Source organism: Mobula birostris, chromosome 14 (genome assembly GCF_030028105.1).
Source record: "Mobula birostris isolate sMobBir1 chromosome 14, sMobBir1.hap1, whole genome shotgun sequence".
NCBI lineage: Eukaryota > Metazoa > Chordata > Chondrichthyes > Myliobatiformes > Myliobatidae > Mobula > Mobula birostris.
Window position 1 is genome coordinate 87,242,102 of NC_092383.1, and position 15,331 is coordinate 87,257,432.

Below are 15,331 nucleotides of genomic sequence, written 5' to 3' on the forward strand. Positions count from 1 at the left end.
GACAGCCTCAGTGTTCTTAGACCAGTCCAGTTTATTGTCAATTCGTATCCCCAGGTATTTGTAATCCTCCACCATGTCCACATTGATCCCCTGGATGGACACAGGGGTCACCGGCACCTTAGCTCTCCTCAGGTCTACCACCAGCTCCTTAGTCTTTTTCACATTAAGCTGCAGATAATTCTGCTCACACCATGTGACAAAGTTTCCTACCGTAGCCCTGTACTCAGCCTCATCTCCCTTGCTGATGCACCCAACAATGGTAGAGTCATCCCAAAACTTCTGAAGATGACAAGACTCTGTGCAGTAGTTGAGTTCCGAGGTGTAAATGGTGAAGAGAAAGGGAGACAAGACAGTCCCCTGTGGAGCCCCAGTGCTGCTGATCACTCTGTCCGACACAGTGTTGCAAGCACACGTACTGTGGTCTGCCAGTCAGGTAATCAAGAATCCATATACCAGGGAAGCATCCACCTGCATCGCTGTCAGCTTCTCCCCCAGCAGAGCAGGGTGGATGGTGTTGAACGCACTGGAGAAGTCAAAAAACATGACCCTCACAGTGCTCGCTGGCTTGTCCAGGTGGACGTAGACACAGTTCAGCAGGTAGACGATGGCATCCTCAACTCCTAGTCGGGGCTGGTAGGCGAACTGGAGGGGATCTAAGTGTGGCCTCACCATAGGCCGGAGCAGCTCCAGAACAAGTCTCTCCAGGGTCTCATGATGTGGGAGGTCCCATCATGAATGACAGTTGAACGTTAGAACCCCAAAACCTCCCCCCAGCTCCCCCCACCCATTCACAAGCAGCCGCTAGGCAATGACCCTCCTCCTTCCCACATGAGCAAAAAAAGCACCAACACCCTCCACCGAGCACTGAAGCATGCAGCAAAGCATCAATAAAGACATAGACTTGCAGTACCCCAAAGACTTCTCGATCACCCAGTAATTCGACATCCTACAGGGTCGTTCTCTCCCTAAGAAGGGAAAAAGAGGTGAACTCGTATCTCAGCGAGAGGGGACATATAACAAATAACTCGTTGATTTATAATGTTAAGTGACTGTTGCATTGCTTTTTCCGAGCTCTGTGCCCAGAGAGTCGGCCACAGGGCTCAGGTCTCAGGACACACAGCCGGCAGCTAACCCACTGCTCCCAATGTTCCATGTTCCATGTTCTCCAGTGATGCCTCAGTCAGGGGCACCGGCCGAGAATCAGCCTGTCCCCAGAGCCACGAAAATCTGGCATCCTGAATTCACCCTAGTCTTCCAGGCCGCGTCCTTGGGATATCAAAAAGCGGCCTGTCGTAAGGACCTGATAGTGGGTCCCATTTCCGCAAATATCTGAAGTCAGAGTCAAAGTCTTCCAAAGAACCTTGATAAGCAAAAAAACAGATATAAAAAACAGGAATAGAGCCATTTCCAAAGATGCAAGCAAAGTGGTAATGTTACAGCTATATCGGACCCTGGCGAGACCCCACTTGAAGTACTGTGCTCAGTTCTGTTCACCTCAGTACAGGAAGGATGTGGAAACTATAGAAAGTGTGCAGAGGAGATTTATAAGGATGTTTCTTGGATTGGGGAGCATGCCTTATGAGAACAGGTTGAATGAATTCGGCCTTTTCTCCTTGGAGCGGCGGAGGATGAGAGGTGACCTGATAGATGTGTATAAGATGATGAGAGGCATTGATCATGTGGATAGTCAGAGGCTTTCTCCCAGGGCTGAAATGGCTAACATGAGAGGGTACAGTTTTAAGTTTCTTGGAAGTAGGTACAGAGGCGATGTCAGGGGTAAGTCTTTTACGCAGAGAGTAGTCAGTGCATGGAATGGGCTGCTGGCGACAGTGGTGGATAGGGTCTTTTAAGAGACTCCTGGATAGGTAAATGTAACCCTAGGTAATTTCTAAAGTACGTACATGTTCAGCACCTCATTGTGGGCTGAAGGGCCTGTATTGCGCTGTACGTTTTCTATGTTTCCATGTTTCAAAGCAATTGCCATTTTGCACCATCTTGACTTTGCTCCACCCTCCGAGTCCATTATTAAGAACAAGGTTTTGGGGTACTTGGAGGGATTTGATAAAATCTGGTTTCCATATGGGGAAATCTTGCCTGAAAAATCATCCTCAGAAAGCAAGGGTGTTCCTTTCTTTTATTTATTTACTGATAGAGTGCAGAGTAGGTCCTTCCGGCCCTTCAAGCCACACAGGCCCAGCAACCCTCGACAAACTTGATTAACTATATCCTCATCACAGGACAATCTACAAAGACCAGTTAATCTTTCCAAGTTGTCTGTGGACTGTGGGAGGAAATGGGACCACCCAGGGGAAACACCACGCATTCCACATGTACAACGTACTGACTCCGTTCATTAGAATGGAGATGAGGAGGAGTTTATTTAGCCAGAGGGTGTTGAATCTGTGGAGTTAATTACCACAGACGGCTTTTGAGGCCAACTCATTGGGTTTATTGAAAACGGAGCACGATAGTTTTGTGTTTAGTAAAGGCATCAAAGATTATGGGGAGAAATCAGGAGAATGGGATTGAGTGGGATAATAACTCAACCTTGATGGAATGATGGGGCAGACTCTATGGCAAAGTGGCTTAATTCTGCTCCTGTGTCTTATGGTCCCATTGTCTTATGGCATCACTATCTTTAGAATTTCATGAACAGTCCAAGTGAATCATTGACTACTTAAACTGAGATTCAGGTTGCTGATTAAAATACCTCGCTCATTTTGAGATACGGGAAGGGAACCCATACCTTCTATTTGAGTCTATGTACAGATATGAACAAGGCTGCCGCATTTCATGGCTGTGAATAGGATAATAAGCTTTCAAAATTCATGTAAAACAGTATAGGAATGTCAGTCCTATGCGAAGGATGGGCAAGTCTTCAGTTTGCTGCTCCACGAGGCTTACCTGTCTCTGTGCTGAACTGAGCTGGTGACTTGTAATTAACGGCTCCTTAACTGGCTGCAGTGATGACTGGCTTTATGGCTGTGGACTCACATTTGTGAATTTCAGTTCCAAATTTATTTACTTACTTCTGTTCTTTGCATGATTTATGTTTTTACTACACATTGTGTGTTTGACAGTGTTTTTGAAAGGATTCTATAGTTTTTTTTGTTTCACGGCTGCTTGTAAAGAGAAAATCTGAAGGCTGTATATAGTATTCATAATTGGGCATTAAATGTACTTTGAATTTTGAAATTCTAGTCTCTTTTCCATTGCTGGAGAAATGGTCCAGCATTCACTTCCATAAGTCAGGATGGAATAAATGTAGCACTGCAGTATTCTGTTTTTAGTGTACGCGCTCACCTTTCTGTCTGTTAATACGGTCTTCATTTTTTGGAAAGCTTCTTTCACCATTGCTATTCTGTATTTGATCTCTGTGTCGCACCTGCCATTACTTGTTATTAGGCTGCCAAGATATCTGAATTTGTTGACTTGTTTGATGTTTGTATTTCCGATCTTGATCACACATTATGGGATGTTTGTCTTTCTGGAGATGACCATGCTTTCTGTCGTCTTGGTGTTGATTGAGAGGCCTCTGCGATTACTTTCTGCTGCCACTATAGTGAGTAGTTCTTGAAGTTTTGTTTCTGAGTCAGCTATCAGTACAATGTCATCAGCAAATCTGATTGTAATATATCAGCATATATTATGTCCTCCAATTGTGAATTCTGTGATGTTTCTGATACTTCTCAAGATATTTTCACTATACAGGTTGAGTAAGTCTGGCAAAAGGACACAACCGTGCCTGACTCCTCTCATGATATTCACATACCCACTCACTTCTCCTATTCTGATGGATGCTGTCTGGTCCCAGTATAAGTTTCTTAAGAAACGTATATCTTTCCCGTCTATGTCAAGGTCTTGAAGCATTTCCAGAAGATCTTGCTGTCTGATAGCGTCAAAAGCTTTTGTATAGTCGATGATACTTAGGGAGATGTCTTTCTGTACCTGGATGGCTCGTTCACATATCATCCGTAGAATGAAAATTGCATTTCTGGTTCCAGTGTTTTCTGTACCTTCTCTAACTTAATCACGCACTTCCTCTGGAACTGCACAGGGTAGACAAGGTGAGACCTTGTCAACATCTTTTATAGTTGTAACATGCCATTCCAACTGTACTTAATATCACCATCCAAAGAAGGCAAACCGGTCATACTCCTTGTTCAACACTTTGTCCACCTGTGTTGCCACTTTCAGGGAACAATGTAGTTGCACACCTCATTCCCTACAGTGTGAGTTGTGTCCTTGTTTAATTTCTCAGAATGCCTGAGTTCAATTCCATCACTTGTTCCATTGGCCACTTTCCTAGTTCAAAATTCAAAGTAATTTTATTACCAAACTATGTATACTATAAACAATCGAGAGATTCGTCTTTTTGCAGATACCCACAAAACAAAGTCACACAATAGAATCCACAACAAACCACACACTACAAAGACTGACAAACATCTAATGTGCAAAAGAACATGAATGGTGCAAATAATAAGAACATGTAAACAATGAATACATGGAGCATGAGACGCGGAGTCCCTGAAAGTGAGTCCGCAGCTGCAGAGTCCGTTCACACTGAGATGAGTGAAGCCAATTCAGGAGCCCGATAGCTGCAGATCACCATGTGCTGACAAACCTGGTGGCGTGGGCCCCTAGACTCCAGCACCTCCCACCTGATGGTCATAGCGAGAAGAGAGGGAGACGGGTCAAATGCAGGCAGATGGAACAGGCTCAACTGGGGGTCGTTGCTGGCACAGAGTAATGGGGCTGAACACTGGATCATTTTCCAGGTCCCTTTGTAAACTTCGACAACTCTTTCCACCGTCCACCGCACTACAGTGTCATCCACGCATTATTAATCATGTCACCTACAATATTATTACAAACTATTCATATCAATGACAAATAACCATGGTTAATAAATAACAGCACTGATCCCAGTGTCACACCACTGATGATAAAGTCTGACGTTGTCAGAAAACCCACTCCTCACTATCACAATCTGACTGCTTCCATCATCAAAAAACTCAGTCATATTGTTAGAGAGAAGATTTCCCATGCAAAAAATAATGTTGACTATCCCAAATCAGATCTTGCCTTTTCTTTTTTAATTTTTTATTTTTATTGAAGGAATGACACAATACAGAATATATAATGAATTACATTTTGCTCCATTTTGCTTTAATATCGTACCCCCAAAACAAACCTGCCCCCACCCGCCCTCCCCGAACATATCACGGCAACTAATATATTTACAACACAACAATTCGCAAATACAAGTACGGACATTTCACAACCATACCCCCACAGTACTTCAAGACAACGGCTCACACACATCTGCAACATGTCAGATGATCCAAAATACACTCATATTTACAATTCATCAACCACCCTGTGAGGTAAATTATAAGCGTGTTAAATGGGAGGCAACTTCCCAAGTACAATCAAATGCCCTCAACTGGTAGGTAATTCCTTAAGACTCCCAAAATATGATAAGAAAGGTCCCCATTTCGAATAGAACTTTTTCACAGACCCCCTCAAAGTGAATTTAATCTTTTCTAATTTCAGAAAAAACATTACATCTTCTAACCAAGCAGCAGCAGTTGGGGGAGTGGCAGATTTCCAAACCAGCAAAATTCTCCTACGGGCCAATAGCGATGTAAATGCAATGATATCCGACTGGCTTGCATTTAAACCCAAATCATCATCTGCCACACCAAATACAGCTATAAGCGGGCAAGGTCTCAGTGTCACCCCCAAAACCTCACTGATAATTTTAAAAACCAGTGCCCAATAGTCATCAAGCCGAGGGCATGACCAAAATGCATGTACTAAACCAGCCGGAGAGAAGGAACACCTGTCACAGCCAGCGTCTGTCCCAGGGTGTATGTCTGCAAGTCTGGCTTTACTTAAATGTACCCTGTGTAAAACTTCAAATTGTATGAGCCCCAGTCTAGCACATGATGATGAGAAATGAACCCTATTCAATACTTTTGCCCAATATTCCTCCGCCAGATCCATACCGAGGTCATCCTCCCACCTACTCTTAGTTTGGTTTAGATCTTGAACTCCCAAAGACATCAGCTGAGAGTATAGTTCAGAGATCAGCCCTTTATTGTTGAAGCTAAGAGTGAGTTTTTCCCATAACATAGCAGGTGGTAGATCAGGAAAAGAGGGAAATTTTTCCTTGACAAAGTGGCGAATCTGCAGGTATTTAAAAATATGATTATGCGGAAGGCCATACTTACCGCGCAGGTTATCAAAACTGTCAAATATGTTATCAGTATACAAATCCTTAATGCGCATAAGACCATTCAAACCCCATTGTCTGAAAGCTGAATCGAATGTGGAGGGAAGAAATAAATGGTTTTTATGAATGGGGCCCAAAACTGAAGCTGATATGAACTTACAGTGGCAGCGAAATTGATTAAAAATTTTGAGGATGGAGAGCACGACCAGATTAGATGTGAATTGAGAGGATTTCAGTGGTAAGGAAGAATACACCAAAGCTGGGAGAGACGAGGAGTGGCAAGACCGTGACTCAAGCAGGCACCAGATTATATCTGGTCGGTGGAGCCAAAATAATACTTTTTGAATGTTCGATGCCCTGTAATAATGAATACAGCTGGGAAGACCCATTCCACCTACGTCATGACCTCTTTGGAGAGTGTGCTTATTAACCTTTGGGACCTTATTTTCCCAAATAAAGGAGGTTATAGCTTGGTCGACTGATTTAAAAAATAACTTAGGTAAGAAAACTGGCAAACACTGAAACAAATAAAGAAATCTAGGAAGTATAGTCATTTTCACTGACTGAATTCTCCCAGCTATAGTAAGGGGTAAACTGTGCCATCTCTCGGGGGTAAACTGTGCCATCTCTCGAAATCAGCCTTCATTTGGCTAACCTGAGGCCTGTAGTTAGAACATAGGACATAGAATAGTACAGCACAGTACAGGCCCTTCAGCCCACAATGTTGTGCCGACTCTCAAACCCTGCCTCCCATATAAGCCCCCACCTTAAATTTCTCCATATACCTGTCTAGCAGTCTCTTAAACTTCACTAGTTAGCTTCAATCAGAGATGTAAAAGAGTGAGTAATATGTATTCCTAGGTATACAAAACCATCTTGAGATAAAGGAAAAGGCAAAGATTCCTGTCGGATCTGTAGGGCCAAGTTATTAATGGGAAAGCATTTGCTTTTTTGAAAGTTCAGTTTATAGCCAGAGAAAGCTCCAAATTGACCTAATAATAACACAATAGCAGGACTACCACCTACAGGGTCGCTAACATAAAGTAAGAGGTCATCAGCATATAGGGGTACATGGTGTTCCATGTCTGCTTTTCTAACACCTTGAAATAATATAGTTGACTTAAGTGCAATAGAAAGAAGCTCAATTGCAATTGCAAAAAGAAGAGGGGACAGTGGGCAGCCTTGGCGAGTGCCACGTGTTAATGGGAAATAGTCAGATCGAAAATAATTTCTCTGTATACATGCTAAAGGCGAGTGATATAATAGCTTAACCCAAGCTATAAATATGCTACCAAATCCAAACTTCTCCAAAACATTAAACAAGTATACCCACTTCAATCTATCAAACGCCTTCTCCGCGTCCAAGGAGATAACAACCTCTGGACTTGGAGAATCACTGGGTGAATAAACCACATCAGCCAGTGGACGGATATTAAAAAAAGAATAGCAATTTTTAATAAGACCTGTTTGATCGTCTGAAATTATCTTGGGAAGGGGACGTTCTAAACGGCATGCAAGCACTTTAGCCAAAATTTTCACATCTACATTCAAAAGTGAGATGGGGTGATATGATCCACATTGAGTCGGGTCCTTGTCCTTTTTAAGAAGTAGTGAAATAGCTGCCTGTGAAAGAGCAGGGGGTAAGGAGCCATTCTCCAAAGATTCCTGAAACACTTCTAGAAGGACCGGTATGAGCTTATCCTTAAATTTCTTATAAAATTTTATTGGATAACCATCAGGACCTGGGGACTTACCACTCTGCATAGCCATAATGGCATTATTAATCTCTTCCTGCCCAAGAGCCCGATCTAGGTTCTCCACCTCCTCTGGTTCAAGAGTTGGTACTTCCAAATTATCTAAAAGACGCTCCATATTTGTTTTATCTGAGGGGAACTCTGAGGCATACAGAGAGGAATAAAAAGTTGCAAAGATGTTATTAATCTCTTTTGGATTGCTTGTCAAGTTTTGGTGCATGTCTCTTATCTGGGGAATAAGTCGTGATGCAGCTTGACATTTCAACTGATGAGCCATAAACCGGCTCGCCTTGTCACCATATTCATAATCAAGGCCACGTGTCTTAAGAATTAATTGTTCTGATAGGTTTGTGGATAGAAGATTAAACTTCACTTGCAAATCAACCAGGCTTTTATATAATTCCGCAGTGGGTGCCTCAGAGGATTTTCTATCCAGGTCCAAAATAGATTGCAATAACAATTGCATTTCCTTCCTACACTCTTTATTGGCATGTGAAGTATAAGATATTATTTGACTCCTCAAGTAAGCTTTTAAAGTTTCCCAAAGTAAAGAGTATGATACCGACTCAGTTTTGTTAGTCTCGAAGAATGTGTCAATGTTAGCCGATGTATAACTACAAAATTTCTCATTAGAAAGCAAAGGAGGGTTAAGTCTCCACAGAGGCCATTTTCTAACGGTTAATGGAAAACATAGGTCCAGTTTCATGGGCGAGTGATCAGATATAAGTACAGCAGTGTATTCAATTTGTCTAATCATTGGTATCAAGGAGTTATCTGTAAAGAAATAGTCTAGCCTGGAATAGGAATGGTGAACATGATAAAAGAAAGAGAATTGCCTAACTGATGGATTCAAAAATCTCCGAGGATCCATATAACCATTTTGTTGCATAAACATCGAGAAGGCCTTTGCCATACCAGAAAATGTTCCCCTAGGGCAAGACCTATCAAGCAGTGGGTCAATAGCACAGTTCAAATCTCTGGAAAAGATTAGCTTATGTGTATTCAGGTTAGGTATTAATGACAAAACCTTATTTGCAAATTGGACATCGTCCCAATAAGGAGCATAAACATTTACCAAAATAACAGGTATCTGAAACAGAGAGCCAGAGACTATAATAAAAGCGACCATTAGGGTCACTGATTACATCAGATGGTGTGAACTGCATTCTATTGGTGATTAATATTGCCACTCCCCTAGACCTACTATTAAATCTGGAATGAAAAACCTGACTAATCCAAGCTTTACGAAGTCTATTATGGTCCTCCACTCTTAAATGTGTCTCTTGTAGAAATAGTATATCTGCTTTCAATTGTTTCAGATAAGAGAAAACTTTTGCTCTTTTAACCGGACCATTCAGCCCCTTTACATTCCAAGAAATAAACCTCACTAACACAATCTGACTGCTTCCATCATCAAAAAACTCAGTTGTATTTTTAGAGAGAAGATTTCCTATGCACAAAATCATGTTGATGATCCCAAATCAGATCTTGCCTTTTCAAATTCAGGTAGATCCTGTCTCACACAATCACCTCCAGTAAGTTACCCACCACTGATCTTATCCTCACCTGCCTGGAATGGGACTGGATCAGTAATCTATTGACTCAGAAATATGGAAACACACCCAGACAGTAGTGGGCAGTGACAATGATGACTCCAATCAAATAAAAATCATTACTTGTGAAAAGCTGGGAGCATGAGATGAGGGACGATGCTGTTGTCTTCTCAGTCAGTGTGGAATTCAATTACACCAACTGACAGTGTGGCAGATTCCTTAGAACACAGTGACAGCTTTAAATGAAACATCTTGAATTTTAATCTATTCTTCATATTGTGTTTTTTTGTTCTCCATCAGATCCAAAGTAACAATGATTTTGTTCTCCTTTACACTTGTGTACAGGAACTGACATGAAACAATCTTGAAACTTGAATCTGCTTGTGTAAATTTGATTTTACCTGTCCATTTTCTGAAGAACGTCTCCCTCAGTTTCAGGTGCTTTATGGGCAGAAGATAAAGTAAGAGGAGTTGTGGGAAGAGCGGTCACAATCGATTGTCACTATGCCCCAATGTACCGTTCACACACAAAGTATTTGTGCCGCATATGGGATCACCAATGCACATCGTTAGTGAATACAAGTGGACAAAGTGAGCAGTATGGAAGAACGACAATCAGAGATAACACATCCCTGGGAATATTTACTGTTACTATGGAGAATCTTGTCTCTCGAGATAGAGGACTTTACAGATGCGGAATTACAACATCTGGCAATCATCCAGCCTTTGACATTTATGTAGTAGTTTCTGATGGTAGGTTTCTCGTATATAGATTTGATGTCACCACTGAAATGTCTGATTCCTGTTTTCCCTCGTCGGAGTTCGAGCAGCACGGATATCCTGAGGCTCCGCAGTGGTGCAGAGTCCTGTGGGTTCTGGTCAAGGAACGAGGAAACCCCTCTCAGGATGCTCTCATTGAGTGCAGAGTCTGACCCACTGATGGGACACCGATTTCCAATGGGAGGCTCATCGCATTTTCCTGCCTCTGAACTGTATGAAATGTCACCCTGTCAGAGGTTTGAATTCAGACCAAACTTAATAACCTGATATTAACAGGTCGATGAGAAACAAGTGTTTCTCATGGTGTAAATACCTTGAAATTCATAAAAAGGGAATCAGTTCCAGAGCTAAACAGACTTCATTCAATTCTCCCACAGCAGGCTTTCCCACTACCCATCCCTGCTTCATGGACCAGTCACTCCCCCCTCTACCACATGCTGACTCTCTTTGTCTCTGTTAATGTGCTCCAGGAATCCACTCCCCAGAACCCACTGACCATCTACTTCCCAGCAGCCAGCCTCTACACCCAGCCCATTCCTGGTGAGAAATAGAGCAATGGAATTAGAGAGAACATGGGACACAATCCCTGCAGTCACCACCCTCAGTGTAAAAAAAAACGTGTCACAAATGTCCTTTAAAATTTCCCCTGATCACCTTAAGACTTTGCTCACTATTATTTGATATTTCAACCCTGGGAAAAAGAGATTCTGACTATCTTCCCTATCTCTGACTTCTATAAATTTACAAACTTCTATCAGGTCTCCCGTCAGCCTCCTATGCTCGAGTGAAAACAAACCAAGTTTTTCCAACTCTGTCCATGGCTAATACACTCCAATCCAGGTAACTATGTATTGATTGATTGACTGATTGATTGAGATATAGCGTGGATTATGCCCTTCAAGCATTGCCGCCCAGCAATGCCCAGATTTAGCCCTAGCCTAATCATGAGACAATTTACAGTGATAAATTAACATACCAACTGGTAGGTCTTTGGACTGTGCAACGAAACTGGAAATTAAATTCCAGGTGAAGTCAATCTTCCCTAATGTATGAGGAGTATTTGAAGGCACTGGGCCTGTACTCGTTGGTGTTTAGAAGAATGAGGAGGATCTCATGGAAAGCTATCGAGCATTGAAAAGCCCAGTGGATGTGAAGAGGAGGTTTCCTACAGTGCGAGCATCGAGGACTAAAGAGGGCACAGTCATAGAATAAAAGTATGTCCTTGAAAAGAGAGATGAGGGGAGGATTTCTTTAGCCAAAAGCTGGTGAATCTGTGGAATGCATTGCCACAAGTATCTGTGGAGACCAAATCATTGGGTATATTTAAAGCAGAGGGTGATTCTTAAGGGCTTCAAAAGTTACAAAGAGAAGGTATGAGAATAGATGAAGAAGGATGATAAATCAGCCATGATTGAATGGTGGAACAGACTCAATGGACAGAATGGCCTAATTCTGCTCCTATATCTTATGGTCTTATGGCCTATGGTCTTTCTACTTCTCCAGTCACATATGATTCCTTTTTGGATTCATATCGATACTGATACTCATGGGTTCCCTTGCTGCTATAGGTCACTGAAACCAATCACAATTATACTCTGTCCCAAAAGTCACCATTCATCTTGTACATATCTGACAATTTCCCGTTTTCACATGATGGGGGAAGTTTTCCAGGACACATACAAATGTTGCCATTCCAAAGTCAACCTGTTAGGTGCCACTGAACACTGCCTCCTTGCTGCTGAGAGAGATTGTAACTCTGATTTTCACACTGACACATACTCAGTGTCATCACTGCTGTCCTGATCTGGAGTCCTGTGATAATGTCAGACATGGCAGTTCAGGCGGATGGGGGGGACGCAGGGACACAGGGAGGTAGATGAGCTGCCGAGATTTCAAACTGGTGGGTCCTGGTTGAGATACAGAACTGCGGAAATCAACAGTGTGTTTGATTTTCAGATGTTCACTGATTCTTTTCCACAGAACCTGTGTCTGTTCCTTTGCTTCAATTTTCACCAACAAATGACTCAAGTTGTGGGGACTCCGTGTCAGTGTCCTGTGAGTCTGTCCATGGATCCCTTCCCATTCAGTACTCATGGTATGAAAAGATCCCATCTGTGGTTTCAAAGATCTCTGATACCAATAAACTGGATCTCCATTGTCAGTCTATAAAATACAAAAATCATCTGTATTATTGTAAAGTCTCAAATACTAAAGGAGAAAAGTCCAGTGAAGTGGTCAATGTGTCCATCTCCAACAGTGTCAGCACCTGCAGAAATGTGATTGAAGTCAACAGCATGGGTAAGTGGTGCAGGGTTTGATTCTTTATGATAGCCGATGGAGTACAACTGATTGACTGATGTGTGCTGGATATTGTGTTGCTGGAACTTCACTCAGGAACATGGAGTGTATGTTGTCACCACCTTTCAGAGAATGAAAAGCCTTTTGGCACAGCTGTTCAAACGTGAGTCACTCACCACAGTGTCTCCTGTCTCTGATTTGCTCTCACATACTGGGTGTGAATGTGTCTCATCTGGTAATATTTCTGCCATTAATTATAATAGTACTTCTGAGATAATCTACTGCAAAGCTTAAAGTAAATGTATTGTCGAAGTACATATTTGTCATTATATACTATCCTGAGATCCATTTTCTTGCAGACATTCAGAGTAGATACAAATAAATAAAACAAAATCAATGAAAAACCACACACAATCAAATGTATAAACAGCCAATGTCGAAAAGAAGACAAACTGTGCAAATATAAAAGAAACAAATTATTAAAAAGTAAAAAAAATATTGAGAACGTAAGTTATAGAGTTCTTGAAAGTGAGTCCATTGGTTGCAGAATCAGTTCAGTGTTTAAGTGAGTGAAGGTATCGACGCTGGTTCAGGAGCCTGATGGTTGAAGGGTAATAACTGTTTCTGACCCTGCTGGTGTGACACCTCCTTCCCAATGGCAGCAGCGTGAGGAGAGCATGGCCTGGGTGGTAACAGTCCTTGATGATGGATGCTGCTTTCTCGTGACAGAGCTCCTTGGAGAATTTATCCATATTTGCTCTGCCTGAATTTATAAACAATTATCTGTTCTGTACTTTATAGAAAATGGGCTGAGTCATAAAATCAAAGCGGTTGTATCTTTATAAAATATGTAGAAATCACATGGATTGTGAAAGTCCGTGTGCTGAAAACCAACATATCTTTTTCTAGTGGATGGAATTGTGAGATGTGACCTCTAAAATCTGTGTATCCTCATTCACTGAGTCTGCAAGCAAAAGTGTAGAAAGATGGAGCTGAAATGAATCCTGTAATGAGTATTTTCAAGGACAGAAACATTATTGGAGAGGGTAGGGTTAAATTGAGACCACTCAACTACTAAACCACTGGGGGCTTGGATCAGTTGAATTGGGTCTTACTATTTCCCACATTCAGCAAATCAGAAATTCTTGGGCAAAAACAGGGCATAAAGAATGGAAATTGTATGCGGACTTGCAGAGAGAAGATTTGAGTAAAGGAACCAGCATGAAACACTGTAATGTGACAGGGACTTTATCAGTTGGAAATAGTTCAGAATATATTTATTATCAAAGTATACAGCCTTGAAATTTGTCTGCTTACAGGCAGCCACAAAAAATGAAACCCAATTGAATCCATTAAAAAAAGACTGTCAAACACGCAATGTGCAGAAAAAAAGCAAATCAATCAAACAGTGATAGTAAACAATTAACATTCAGGACTGAAGTTCATGAAAGTGAGTCCACAGCCATGAAGCCAGTCACAGCTGATCGAGGACACGTTAGTTGCAGGTCACAGACTCAGTTCAGCGCAGAGATGAGTAAACCTTGCAGAGCAGTTAGCCTCATATCTGCCTGTCCCTCTCCTCCAGCCCCAACCTATTCAATCTGACCCAGTGCTTACATCAGCCAAACAACAAGTTGTTCCTCACTCTTGGACCCACACCCTGTCACTTTGATATGCTTTTGTGCGTGGAACCCGCTGCCTCGATTCAGCTTGTATGCGACATTTCCATTCTGGCCCAAAGCTTAAATCCATCTGACTTCGACTTGTTCCTTGCTCTCCGGACTCCAGCATTGTCAGCAGATTAGATCTGATGAAAGATGTTCTTGTTATGGAAGGAGGCAAGCAAAGGATCAGCAGACTGGTTTCTGGAATGTCACAAGTGACAGTAGATCAGAGCCATTTAGGACTGGGAGTAGGGAAGTCTTCTTCTCTCAGAAAGTGGTGAACCTGTATTCAAGAAAGATTTAGTTACTATTCTCAGTGGTAGAGAGATGCAGAGATATGGGAAACAATTACTCTCCCAGAAATACTGGAGATCAGAGAGTTTATTGAAAGGTAGAAAGTTGGTACTTACCAATAATATCAGAATGGTGATGGGAAAACTGATGTGATTGAAAACCAATAAATCTCCAGGTTGTGATACTCTACATCCCAGAGAACATGAGGAATTGGCACGAGAAATAATAGATGCACTGCTGGTCATTTTTAATTCCAATGGATTGGAGAGAAGCTGACCATTCTATTTTAAAAAGGAGGTAGAGAGGAAGGTAGAAATTCTTGAGCAATTGGCCTGACATTAGTACAAGGAAATGTGGTGAAGAAGGACAAAAGAAAAAAAATCAATGTATCGAATTGGTCTTGTGTTTTTTGTACCCATTATAAATTCCTCCAGAAAAAAAGGTCCAGGTTTTGTTCACCATGGTCAGAGGTGGAAACCTGCGCAAGGAAGACTTTAAAGTGCCACAGGGGGTGCGCCATCCCCAGTAGCACTATCTTCACCATGATGAGGTAAATCCCGGTGGCAAGGGTGATCCCAGGACAACCGGTCCCACATCTTGGCTGCAGGAGGCTGCCGGGTCCTTTGTTTGTTAAGGCCCGTCTATTGTGCGCCATCAGCGCATTGCTTTTCTGTCAGGGTGTGCTCCCTTAGCCTTGTCTCAACAGACTTACCACAAGGCAGTGGGGCTATTTGCCCATAGCTGGGA

At 42.1% G+C, this 15,331-nt stretch overlaps 1 protein-coding gene across 1 annotated transcript in view; it reads left to right on the forward strand.

Moving 5' to 3' along the window:
- Positions 1-15,331, forward strand: part of LOC140209410 (uncharacterized) — a 183,371-nt gene that overhangs the window by 12,137 nt on the left and 155,903 nt on the right. The window contains 2 exon segments of the mRNA XM_072277655.1: positions 9,981-10,301; positions 12,309-12,626. Of these exon segments, the coding sequence (XP_072133756.1) occupies positions 9,981-10,301; positions 12,309-12,626 (639 nt within the window).